General features: G+C 43.4%; 1 protein-coding gene across 2 annotated transcripts in view; it reads left to right on the top strand.

Moving 5' to 3' along the window:
* Positions 1-621: 621 nt before the first annotated feature.
* The window catches only part of HDGFL3 (HDGF like 3), a 241104-nt gene continuing 228111 nt past the window's right edge, over positions 622-13614 (top strand). Inside the window, exon 1 of one of the 2 annotated variants that reach the window (XM_085644279.1) lies at positions 622-914. In XM_085644279.1, coding sequence (XP_085500405.1) covers positions 831-914 — 84 coding nt within the window. In that variant the 5' untranslated portion in view covers positions 622-830. The remainder of the gene's footprint in view (positions 915-13614) is intronic. The other variant, XM_085644278.1, reaches the window with a different exon arrangement.

Genomic DNA, 13614 nt, shown 5'->3' with positions numbered 1-13614 from the left:
ACTGTGGATCCACGATTGATGTCTTGCCAGGTTAAGTATATATCTCTACAGGTTCCCTGCCAGCTTTCCCATGGCGTGTCTTAATTGTGAATAATAATGGTTCCACAATTGATTTACAGTGCGGTCAACTAAGAAAGAGGCTGTAAGATAGTGACCTTCCATTTCAGAAGTTTCAAGAACTTTTAGAGCTACTCATTACTCAAAGGGTTCTCATTTCTTTTCAGTGCACTTCATTGCTTGGTTTTACTCACCAGAAAGTGTCACATTTAGCAGTTTAACGTCACTCATAAGGGCACTGAAACCATAGAAATGTCACACAAGTAATCTGAAAACGTGGCAGTTATGTGTACTTTTGCAAGAATCTGTGCACCTATGAAATGAACATGCCGAAAAAAATATCTATTTTCTGTCGTTGACTGAATAAGAATTTGAATAGCAAGAGGCATTCATACAGTTAACCCTGCCTCCGAGGCAGCCTGTGTTAGACGTACACCGAGGGCCACCAGGATACGTATCATTAACGCGCACATACGTGTACAGGTGACTGGATTATTATTTCACGCACCATTGTCGACGGAGCATCCGGTCGTCGGACTGAGGGCAAGACGCACAGGTGGATTTTTTCACAGCGTGACAGGCGCGGCCCTGGTTGGCAGCATCAGACGCTGTTTGTTTGCCAGCCCGGGGCTGGTTATTCCGTCATCGCTCACTCTGGCTCAGCGGAAGACTGTCTGTCAGACCGGGAGAGAGCGGACTGTTTTGCCGTCGCGAGCCTTCCTGTGATTGGTTGGTGCTTCGGTGAGGTAGGGTTCCGGTGGTTACAGGGAGACATGGCGCGCCCGCGGCCCCGAGACTACAAGTCTGGAGACCTGGTGTTCGCCAAGATGAAGGGCTATCCCCACTGGCCTGCCAGGGTGAGTACGGAGGCTGGGGGTGCTTATGGAGCAGGAAGGAGGGATGGAAGGAGGGCGGGCGCAGCGGTCCAGCAGCAGGCGATGTGAGATGAGACGCAGCTTTTTTTCTGCTGTGTCGCCTGCAGAGCACAGCACCCCCCAGTTCGCAGTTTTCTATTCGTCATCTTTACCAGAAAGGACCCCTCAATTGCCCACCGTTTGCCCCACTCAAAAAATTGCAGTGCTGCTTCAGGGAGAGCGGCACACTCATCCTCAATTGTGGAAGGCCTGCGCCGATCTTGTACCAGCAGGGAGGCAAGCCCCACCCTTCCAGTCTGGGAGCCGAGCATCTTTTCCAGATAGACACTCTTATACCTCCCCGATAAAAAAAGCTTCGTTTTCGACAGCAAACCACTTATGCTCCTTCTCCCAGGTAGAGACTCACACACTCCGCTCATGCGGGAAACCAGTTCACTCCCCACCTCACATACCACCTAGGAAACTCAGCCAATCCTCTCTCAGGATGTGAACCACGCTTAGAATAACACCACTCGACGCAGCCAGGACACTAGAAACCGACCCCTGTAATACGACCACCCCCTCACCGCCTTCGGGGGAATACGATATGTTCCCTCTAGCCTCTGAACCGGGCAGAGAAGCAGACGTAGTCCAGGTTGACCAATTTCAGACCATCGTAGATCAGGCGCTGTCACCAGTGTTTCTCCTACAGACAGGGAACGTGTTTTTATTCGTAGGCACATAAATGAATTCCACGCCCCCCTGGTTTGAGCGAAGTATCTCCTTTATTAAAGAAGCAGTCGCTTGAGACCAGGTAACCAGGTCTCTGTGTTTTGCATACCGAGACCTATAATGCAAGCACGGGCATCCCCTCGGAGAGTTAGAACCAATGAGCGCCTGTTGGGCGTTAGAACCATCAACGGCCTGCTCCTCCTTCGCAAAACCCCTAAAACTCATCCTTTCAGAAAGAGCCACCCAGGTTTGAAACCCCTCCACCACTACGTGCACACACACACCTCTCCACATAAGTAAATCTTTTCCACATATTTGTACGTCGCGCATGCAGAACTTATGCTTTATTCATTTCCTCGTATGCGTTTAATAGTTATTTCTCTGTTCCTTCTGTTGTTCAAACAACATATGAAAAAAAGATGCCACTGCACTCCCTTTGCCGTTCTTCCAGAGGAGGGACATTCTTATCTCATTGCCACAAGCAGCGCTGTTGAGAATTTGTAATTTTGCATTGGGCTCGTTACAGCTGCAGAGCGCAGTCCTCTGAGGTGTGCGGTAGGAAAGACTGCGTTAATGAGACAGTTGCAATGGCTGTAACTTTAGACGTGTAGTTTAATAACACTCTATAAAATATTCCCTCTTTCTTCTATTCTAAGTGTGTTCTACCTTTCTTTCACTTACATCCCCTCAACAATAAGACCCTATCTCTGTTTCTCAGAGTGTTGAGGACATGCATTTGACGTTGTACTAACACCGTTCAATAGCAAATTATATAGTATAGTGAGACATTAGGTATGTTAAGGTGACATAGTTAGATGTGTTTTTGAGGACTTCCTGAAAGAAGGTAAGGTAGAAATTGTATGTAGAAATTGTATGTTGTTTGGGAATGAGTACCATAACTTAGGAATCACGTGCTGCACAATGGTGTTGCCGATGTCTTCAATTTTAATGCGCATCTGGTTTGAAGAGGTGAAATCTCTGCATAGTGATTTTTCCCTGATTTGTGGTTGGGCTTCACAGCGCAGCTGTCACAAGACAATTAGTTGAGCACCACTAAAGTGGGGCTTTGACTAAGTCTGGGCAGTGAACTCAGCTCCGCTAGCGGAGTTTGTGGAGTTTTCCGCATACCGCGTTACGCAGAGTTCTGAAAAACTCCGGTTCGCAGAGCGGAGCAGAGTTTTTTTTCCTGGCTCGCGTTCGTCAACGTCAAGTTGGCGAGCGAGGAAAATCGACCTTCCGACGAGATTTTTACTCGTTCGTGATCGTCAACATCAAGTTGGCGAGCGCGAATGTGGAAAATCAACCTCCTGGCGAGATTTCTCAACGCAGGCGGTCAGATTTCTCATTGCAAGTGGTTGCGTATGCTCGCGACCGCTCGCATTGAGAAACTGTCCAGTCGCGTTGAGAAAGCTGCCGCTCGAGTAAAATCTATTCGAGCAGCAGAAAGGAAGCAGCACCAGCTTGCGCTGTGCATGGTGCCGTTCGCAATGATTGCACAGTGCGGACAAGCACCTGGCACTGAAAATCACCACAAACAGTATTTATCTAACACACTCTGCTGCTCACAGAGCTCTGCGTAGCGCTGCAGAGTTTTCTTTGCACACGGAACTCCGCAAACTCTTCCCAGGCTCAGCAGCACATATTTTGATTGGGTAGAAGTTGTGTGCTTCCACAAAAAAAGTGCTTGCCCTCACACAACTGTGATCATTTTGTTTATTTATCCAGCTGCGTGGCTTGAATATTCAGGGACACACATGATATAGTAATGCTGTACAAGTGTCTTTGATAACTAGACAATTCATGGTTTTTGTCTTTCTCTGACAGCTGCACAGAGGGGAGGAGGGCAGTCATTAACCTATGTGTATTTATGGGTCTGGACTGACAGTTCAACTGTCACCTGACCTTTTAACTTACACCAATATTATTCTACAGTTCTTTGCTTCCACACAAATACATATCAATTCAAATGCTATTCACTTGTAATGCTTCTCTTTGCTGTACACCATTCCTTTAGAGCCAGACCTATTGACATTGCCAATGCTTGTCTTTTTTAGGTTTGATTGGATTAATCTTTAGTTGTCAACCAGAGCTCAATATGGCAAGGAAAAAAAGAATACAGGGAGGGGCTCTGCTTGTTCTTTGAGCAGTTATACATTTCTTAGAATAACTAAAAGGTAGTTCCATGTGTTATTTCACTATTGTGCTTCCCTGACACAAATGCTGCTTCCAACACCTTCTGGGACATTGATGTGCATCCACAGCAGAGATGAAAGAAACGACCACTTCTGCAACTATAACAGGTACCATCACAGCAACAACGGACAGGACAACAATAACCACAGCTGCTGCAGAAGCTGCCATCATGAAGTGGGCAAGAACAGCTCCCAGAACAGCAAGACCAACAGCAACGACTACTGCTATAACTGCTGCAGTGACCACAGATGCCATCATGACAGGAACAACAGCAGCAATCAGAGCAGCCAGCAAACTCGGGACAACAGCAATACAATAGTAGAAATCAATGTGGTAACAAAACCTGCCATCACAGCAAACACAACAGTTGTCAGTGCCACTTTCTACTTCAGGAGCAACAACAGCTGCATTCACAACAGAGACCACAAGCAGTTTTCACAGCTTTAATGCCAGTAGTGACCACAGGAATGGTCAGAGAAGTGACTACTGCTATATTCACAGTAGAGACCACTGCATCAACCAGAGCTACCACCATAGCCGCGACATCAGCAGCCACAATAGCTTTAATCACAGTATGGATCGAAGAAGATACAAGAGGAGCCATAACATTAGCCACAACCAGCTGCAACCATAGCCACTACAGTTGTAGCAACAACAGTTGCATGCACAGCAGGGACCATATCAATGATGACAGCTATCACCACAACGGCTGCCATTACAGCCAGCTCCAGAGGAGCTACAAAGGCCACAACAGGGACCAAAGCAGCAACCACAGCTGCTACAGTGATAGGAAGGAACAGAGCTGCCACTGTGGCAAGGACCAAAGTAGTGAATGCACCTGTAACCATTGCAAGAACGACAACATTAACCAGACGTGCCACAAAAACAACAACTATAGCAGTAACAAAAGCTTCAAACACATCTGGGACTACGTTAGCAACAATCGTGAGCGCTACCACCACAGCAAAAAAGAAAGTTGCTAGCACATAGTAACAAAAGCTTCCACCACAGTTGTAATTGCATCAGGGACCACTGCAGTGACCACAGCATCTTTGAGGTAGAATCTCTCCGCTCCCCCAGTTTAATATGCAAGCTCCAACGTTTGAGCTGGGCTCTCAACTGCAGTCCAGTCCTTCTTCTTGTTGGGCGGATTGTGCTCAGCTCAATAGGACCCTGGCATCCTTTGATGCTGCTGGCTGAGATCCAAGCCTCGGGTGGGTTAATTCTTGTAGCGCTACCGATGGGCTGTTCATTGAAAGGACAGGGGGGTGTACTCTTTACGGTACTTGTGTGCTATAGACCCCCTGCTGGTGCTATGTCGGCTGTGTCCGAACTTACAGACCTGATTTATGATCTATCTAATTCACACGCCAGACTAATAGTGCTGGGGGATTTTAATCTATGGCCAGGCGGTCCAACAGACTCAGCTTACTCTTGCCTCACTCAGGCATGTAGTAACATCAACCTGGAGCAGTTGGTGGCCTCAAAAACCCATCAGAAGGGCCATGCCCTGGACCTGATCTATGCCAATCATGGTCAGGTAAGGGTGGAAAATATTCTACCACAATGTTGGTCGGACCATGCTTTAGTTCTGGTCTTGGCCGACCTTCCGGAAAATCACCCAAAGTATAGTAGCCGGGGAAATGTCAAGATCGGTAGACAATGGTCTAGGCTCCTGAGGAGTGAACCTCTTCCTAGTCTGCTCCTGAATACCTTCCACCTGGATGAGAATGTGGAGCAAAGCTATGAGATCTTCATTCAGCGTATTACGGCGTCATTAGATAAGTTGGCCCCATTAAGAAAAAGACGAGACAGGAAAAGGGTTGCCATGCCTTGGTTTTCGAGAGAGCTTCTCCAACTAAAACTCCAGTGCAAACGGGCAGAGAGAAAGTGGCGGAAACATTATTTGGCATCAGATCTGCTACTCTTTAGGCGTGAGTTGGCAGCATATAAGATCCAGATTAAAGGCGCAAAAGCAAGGTTCCTTGAGGAGACTTTGTTGTCAGCCTCTAATAAAGCTCAGGCCCTATTTAAAATGGTTAATGAGTTATCTCGACCGGCTAGTGCGTCCACCGCCATTCCTGCCTCTCAGTCACTTTGTGATTCGTTGGCTGCGGCCTTCGAAGACAAGATTGCGACCATCCTGAGTAAAATGAATCCTAACATCTCGGTGATTACTCCCTTGTCTACACTGGAGGCGGAGGATGGAAGAGCAAGGCTGGATAGTTTTCCCGCCCCTTCCTTTACGGAATTTGTGGCTTTAGCTAATAGTGTGTCTTCAGGCTCGCCTCTAGACGTTCTTCCGCACAAGTTCTGGAAGGTGTTTGGGCGGGAGTTGTTTCCTCCTCTCCATGCAATCTGCTGTCAATCTTTAGGCTCTGCCCAGGTCCCGGACAGCTGGAAGCTTGCGGTAGTTTCTCCGCTGTTGAAGAAGGAATCACTGGACCCCTTATCTCCTGCTAATTATAGACCGATCTCATTGCTCCCGTTCCCGATTAAGATCCTGGAGAAATTGGTCACAAGACATCTATCCAATTTCCTGGAAGCTAATGATTATCTAGATGCAGCGCAGTTTGGGTTCAGACCAGCCCATGGAACCGAATCAGCTTTGGTATCCGTTTTGAGCGACCTTCGTTCGCGTGCCGATCATGGTCAGGCAGCCTTTTTAGTGCTGCTTGACATGTCGGCAGCGTTCGATACGGTCAATCATGCCATCTTGACCAGGAGGTTAGAGGAGGCTGGGGTGATGGGCCTGGCCCGAGACTGGCTTGTTTCATACTTGACCAATAGACATCAGGTGATTGCCCTCCCTCCCTTCAAGTCTACCATCAGAAGGGTAGGGCAGGGCGTACCCCAGGGTTCAGCCATCAGCCCTATTCTTTTTAATCTTTACCTCCGTCCCCTGGTCCAATTAATCAAATCTTTTGGCATAACGGTTACCAATTATGCTGATGACACCCAACTCGTCTTCTCCTTTGAGGGGGAGAAAGCGGTGTCATTGGAGGCCTTCCATCACTGTATGGTCTCCACGGCAACATGGCTAAGTAACAACTCGTTGCAATTTAACAGCTCCAAGACGGAGGTGTTGCATTGCTCAGTGGATCGGGTTTCACGTCCTCTACCGCAAGACTTCTGGCCCCCTTCTGTTCAAGGCACAGTAGCAGCAGCAAGCTCGGTTCGCAATCTGGGTGTGACCATGGAACCCAATCTTCAACTTGAGGGTTTCATTGACAAAACAGTGTCTTCCTGTATGGGGCTTCTACGTACCCTACGGAAGATTCTTCCTCTGCTCCCTGCCCATGCCAGACCAGAAGTAGTGCGTAGTATCATTCTTAGTAGACTTGTTTACTGCAACGCACTACTTCTGGGGGCTCCCATCACGGCACTGGGCAAACTGCAACGGGTCCAGAATTTTGCTGCCAAGCTAGCACTCTCTCGCCGACGGTTTGACTCATCATCTGCAGCCCTCAAAGATTTGCATTGGTTGCCTATTGCTCAGCGGGTCGAATATAAAGCTCTGTGTTTGGTCTTCCGGGTCTTACATGGTTTGGGACCACTCCCCTTACAGGAGTTGTTCACTTGGTACAGCCCTGCCAGACTTCTCCGCTCTGCGTCAGCCAGCTTGGTAACGGTCCCCAAAATCCGGAGGAAGCGGATGGGGGGACGCTCGTTTGTCTACATGGCATCTAAGCTGTGGAACAATCTCCCATTGTCGCTTAGATGTGCTGGAGACTTTCTACCTTTCAAAAAACAATTAAAAACTCATCTGTTTCCTAGGATAGAGTAGCCTGTCGCTGTTTATACAGGTTTAGTTGGATTATAGCGCCAGGATGCCCGTTGGGTGATTGGAGCGCTTTACAAATATGTTATACATACATACATATACATACATACATACATGGGCAGGGAGATACAGCGTCTTGGTACTTCACAGGGCAGGTGCACAAACAGCAACTAGCAATGCAGGAACAACAGGATTAACCACAATTTAAACTATAGCAAGGACATCAGTAAAATTGTGTTTCAACATACAAGGGCCACTGTGAGCATATCAGCTCTGGTCCTGCTCCAGTAGGAACAGTCCAGCCATAACTGGTCAGTTGTGCCGCTCTGATTCCGAACACAAGCATTCCCAGACTGATTGGCTTATAGTCAGTTCTTTAAATGGGCCGGTACTGCCGGGTACGGAGAACCGGCACTTATTTATTTTGAGAGGGAGAGTACCGGCACTTCTCAAGAGCGACGTAATACTTTTAATTGGAGAGCACCGGCAATTCTCAGAAACAAGCAGGTACTCTGCTACAGATAACCTTACCTGCACTTCTATTTTTCAATTTCAAGCACTGCTTATAGCAGCACAGTAAATACCGGGCCCATATCTTGGTATACCTCTTGCACGAGGGAAGCTCACTGAGAAAAATATATGAGCATTGGCAAAGCCATTAGGTTGGACCTTAATGTAGTAATTAATGTAAGTAAAGACAGGAATGCACGAATGTGTAGACGATTTTTGCCTCATCTTTGTGTAGACTGCTTTTTTCCTTTTCTCCTGTCTGTGACCTGTTTTTTTTATTTCCCAATATTAGATGCTTGTGGTTCCATACAGTTGATTACACAGTGACTTGGCATGATAGTGTTTGTACATTTTAAATGTCTGGGTTTACATGCATTTTAGCACATTAAAACCAGACCGGTAGGTTTCACAATTTGTGCGTTGTTTCTAAAAGTACATCCGTGGCATAGCATTTTCATTTAAGATTTAATCCATATGGATTTCCAGTTTTCAGCACCATCACATTCACATGAAACATTGCAGCCTCAAATTTCACCTCTATGGCAGTTCAGAAAGAATCACCGACCCATCTAAATTAGTTGTGCTATTTATTTCTGTATATTTTTTATATAATTTGCTGGGCACTAAAGACTTGCAGCATGTGTTTTTGTTGGCTGCGGTGACGTTCGATGGTCGAAGGAGAACTTGGGTGGTATGTGGAAGTGTACCCTTTTTTGAGCATCTCTGTTTTCTGAACTTTCCTGAAACAAATGTATGTTTGGATTTTGCTTAACTGGTTCAATAATAGTAAGGGCTTATTTGAACTGAGTTGTGTTTCATGTCGGCTTTCTTGAAATGGAATCGTGATGTCTAATTTGGATTCATGCGTGGTGGACCATTTGATGAATATATGTCTATTGGGCAGGTGTGTGGAGAGACATTTATAAAACAGGTTAAAGAAGTAGAATCAGCGGTTTAGCTGGAATGGTAAATTCACAGACATTTAAATGCAGAGTAATGTTTTTTTATAACCCTAGAATTGTTATGGCTGCAATGTCTGTGAAATCCTGTTGTGTTTTAATCTTGGTGTTTGCGTATATTGCGTTACAAGAACATATCGTTTGCAGGCCTGCTGTTTTTGCATTATAATTTTCTGATCAAATTGGAAACAATATTTTTTATTTTTCATGGAAAAAAGAATTCTGACTTCTGAGGCTGTTTATTAATGAGTTTATGAACAGTTCCAGCCAAAGATGGGTGTTCATTAGTATTCCTGGGCCTTTTCTTTTTTTTTCTAGAACCTGCTTGTGACTTTTATTGTATGTTGATTTGTGTTACTGTGAATTTGGTACGGAATATGTTTTAGGTGAATTGTGGCAGACACTGTTTTGAAACATATTATTGGTGCTAAGCCATATTTAGTTCTGCTCTCTAAGTGACATGGCCATAGCTTGTACTCACCTCTTTCTGCTCAAGGAGCGTGGATGTGCATGCAGATTATTGGCACCACTTGGAGAGAAGCTTTGTTGGGCGCAAAATATGAGATGCTTGATTTCAGTCAAGGAAACTACATGTCCCATAAATCCGCAGGACTCTCACAAGGCTTGCAAGTCGTTTCTGCCATTTTGAAGTCACAGAGTACAAGTTCTTCCTGGTCCAGAGCGTCCTTGCTTGGCAGTTGAGATACGTTGTTGCAGGTAGCCAGGACCTTGTTGTCATAGGTAGGAAACGTTTTTGGGAACATCCTCAGGAGTGATAAAGTCTGAACTCGTTACATACAGTATTTTTAGGAATCCATTTGTGTTGTGGAGAAATTCACTAATACTAAGTACTGTTTCAAGAACTATCCTAACTTGATTATAAATTTGAATTTGCATCTTCTTATTCAGGGTGAAAATCAGGAATGGTTTTTATCACTTCACAGACTGATACATTTTTGTTTGAAACACAAATTGTATAAATAGTGAGGCAGGTTGGGAAAATGCTTTCTTGTTGTCAGGTGAACTTTATAATTCTAATATATGTATATTATTACAGTTTATGAAATAATTGCTTTTTAAAAAAAAATTTTTATTGAGCAGAGCTTAGGATACATAAGTTCATAGTTACATAATCCGAGAAGAGAAAAGGGGTAAAGTAAAAAAAAAAAAAAGTGAAAAATCCAGTAATACATAATCAATTTGATAGCTTCCATTTTCAAAAATACAACTTTGAATATAAGAAAGATAAGTATTCAATGGCAGCAGCAAATATCATCATCGTCCAGTATTGATCTGGTGCAAATCATTTAAGATAAAGTGCAATAATCAATACGGTTACAAGTTTAAATACATTTAGATAAAATGCAACAGTATAGAGTGCAAGATATTTCTAAAGTACAATACAGATCGGCTAGAACATTGATATAAAAAGTGAGTACTGTAGTCCCTCTCTGAATTTTTCTAAAGTAAAATAAGCAATACGCTTACAGATGTTCCTAAAATACGAAAAAAGTGCAACCATATAAAGTGCAAATGCTACTAAAGTGCAATACAATATAACTAGAACATTAGTATACAAAGTACAACAGTCCCTCTTTAAACTTTTCTAAAGTGCAATAACCAGTGAACTTGCAAATGTTCCTGAAAATATCAATAAAGTTCAACAATATAAAGTGCAAATGCTTCTACAGTACAATATAATACAGCTACAGCATCGATATAAAAAGTGAATACTACAATCCCGCCTTTGACTTTTCTAAATCAATAAAAAACTTCCAATTCTTTTCAAATTTCCTGGATGCCCCAACCCGTCTGGCATAAGCTTTTTCAAATTCTCGGGTCCTTTTCATTTTGTTGAATCATTTCAAATGCGAGGGGATTTCACTACATTTCCAATTCTGGAGAATTAATGAACGAGCTACAGTACACGAAATAAATATAAAAGTTTTCTCTGCCTCCGATAAGATTGTTCCATCTCGACAGATTCCGAATAGCGCGGCCTCTGCCTCGAATGGAGCATGCTTACCGATTGATGACTCAATATCAGCAAAAATTACCTCCCAAAAGGGTCTCCGCAGAGGGCACCCGAAAAAAATATGGTGCCACCCACCTTCCCCATCTGCCTGGCAACGAAAACACTTATACTCAGCTCCTGGATATCTTTTTTCTAAAACGGCCGGAGTTAAATAGGAGAGCAATCGCGAAAGGAAGGCCATCCTTTTAAAATTCACCGCACGCAAAGATTTATTTCCTAGATGGAATATAGCCTCCCAGTCATTCGGGGAAAGGGTACACCCGGTCTCACGATCTATTTTAGCTAAATGACTCACCAACACGGACGTTTGGCCTTGTTTATATATTAGCCGGTACCAGTTCCCCACCCCGCTCACTCTGGCCCCATATAAAGCTACCATCAATTGATCAGGGGTGTCCAAGACACCATTCATTTTTTTTTTTTTTTAAAGTGGCCGATTTGTAGATATTAAAAGAAAAAGGGGTTTTCGATGGTTTTCTGCCCGGGCCATTACCTCTTGCCAAGATATCACCTGATTTTGAATTATAAAATGTCTTAACTCGAGTAATCCACAACTTTCCCAATTCCTGATATATCGAGATTGAAGTTGGAGACCACAGCTGGAAATTTCTCTCAATTTTAAGTATTGGAAACCCGAGGAACCCGTCTTTTTAAAAAATGACTGGAGTCTATAAGCCACATCCTTCAAAGTCTTGTACCTGTTTTTTTTGGGAAGCTTAGAGGTTTTTAAAAATACTGGAGTTTGCGAGTCACTTTCTTGAATCATTTTATCTAAAAAAAGCTATCTTTAATACGTTTAGATCCCATGAGTCCCGAAATTAAATCTATGAAGGCTGCCTCGTAATACGTTCTGAAATGAGGCAAGGCTAAGCCCCCTTGTGCAGTAGATAGTTGAACCACTGTCATTTTGACCCTTGGTACTTTCTTTGCCCAGACAAATTCTATAAATAGACTTTCTAGTTCTTTAAAAAAGGACATATTTATCCTAACTGGGACATTATTAAAAAGAAATATGAGTAACGGGAGTATAGACATTTTAATTAACGAGACTCTTCCTACTATGGATAGGGGAAGTAAAAGCCATTGTTCCAAGAGTTTCTTAATTTTCTCCTTCATCTTTAAATAGTTCAATCTAAATAGCTAATGATATTGGCTAGATACATATATCCCGAGATATCTAATTGGGTCCGATTTAATTGCTTGCCTCCTCAAGCAAGGTGGAAGAGAACTTAAGTCTGCGTTGAGGGCGAGACCTTCCCTTTTATTAGCGTTTATTTTATAGCCACCGATTAACTCAAACCTTTTAAATTCCCTTAGAACCAATTCGAAATCGTTTTTTTCTGGGGTCAAATATAAAATTATATTGTCTGCAAAGAGTTTTAGCTTAGCCATGCCAGAAATTGGAGGTTTAATCGCCATATTATTACGTATTTTAATTGCAAGTGGCTCGATAAAAAAAGTGAAACGCAAAGGCGAAATCGGGCAGTCCTGTCTAGTCCTGCGATTTAAGTTCTTTATGTTTTCAGACCTTGATAAGGGTCAGGCTCTGTTAAAAGAGAATTCAGCAGAGTCTGGTGATTGAATATAGAAGTGTATGGGGAACTACCAGAACTAATGATAATTTGTAGGGTTCCCTTCCCCAAAGATACAATTTGGGCTGGATAGGGAAAATATAATTATCATTATCAATTGAAATGAAGAATATTTTGCCATTAGTTTGTATTAAGATAAATACTTTCGGAAATTATAGAGGGGTCTCCCTTATACTCTGTTTATAGACCTAAGAAGTCAGATGGGATATTTTAAAAAAAAAATTCTCTTTTTGATTACTTTGAAACGTTTTTGTGGGGGGGTTCTTGGGTCGGCGGGGGTCACTTAGGGTGTAATTTCATGACACCCATGAGGGTAGCTGGGAGGGGCGAAATGTGGCCAGCGTGGTTGGAAGGGGTTTCTCCACATTTCAGGGTGGGGATTGCTTTTTTCAGGGTGGTAGAGTGGGGGGGCGCAGGGTTCACTGCAGGGGAAAAAAAAGTAAGAGCAGAAGATACTGAGAATGTACTATTGAAAATGTTGTTAGAAAAATATAATAATGAAAACCAGTAAATGTAAGATCCTATCAGTGAATGTAAATGGAATTTTGAACAAAAAGAAGTATGGTGCTCTGATACAATGGTTGACATCTTTTAACCCTCAAGTTCTATTGTTTCAGGAGACACATTTAAAATCTAATTCTCCTAAATTATTTGTTCCTAGGGTTTTCGCTAATGTTTTTTTGCATCTGCAGGACTTGCTATGAAAGGAGTTGCCATTTATTTTTCTAAACAACTTCCTTGGGAATTTTTACAAATACATAGGGGCTTGCAAGGAAAAATGTTAAATTTTATAAACTATTACGGTCCTGTCTCTGATGATACCTCAGCATTGGTCAAGATAAAAGAGCTTATGTTCGGGGTTCCTGGGCAGTTTATTTTTGGTGGGGACTTTAACTTC

This window comes from Triturus cristatus, chromosome 3_1 (genome assembly GCF_964204655.1).
Source record: "Triturus cristatus chromosome 3_1, aTriCri1.1, whole genome shotgun sequence".
Lineage (NCBI taxonomy): Eukaryota > Metazoa > Chordata > Amphibia > Caudata > Salamandridae > Triturus > Triturus cristatus.
This window is presented reverse-complemented; position numbering and strand designations above follow the sequence as displayed.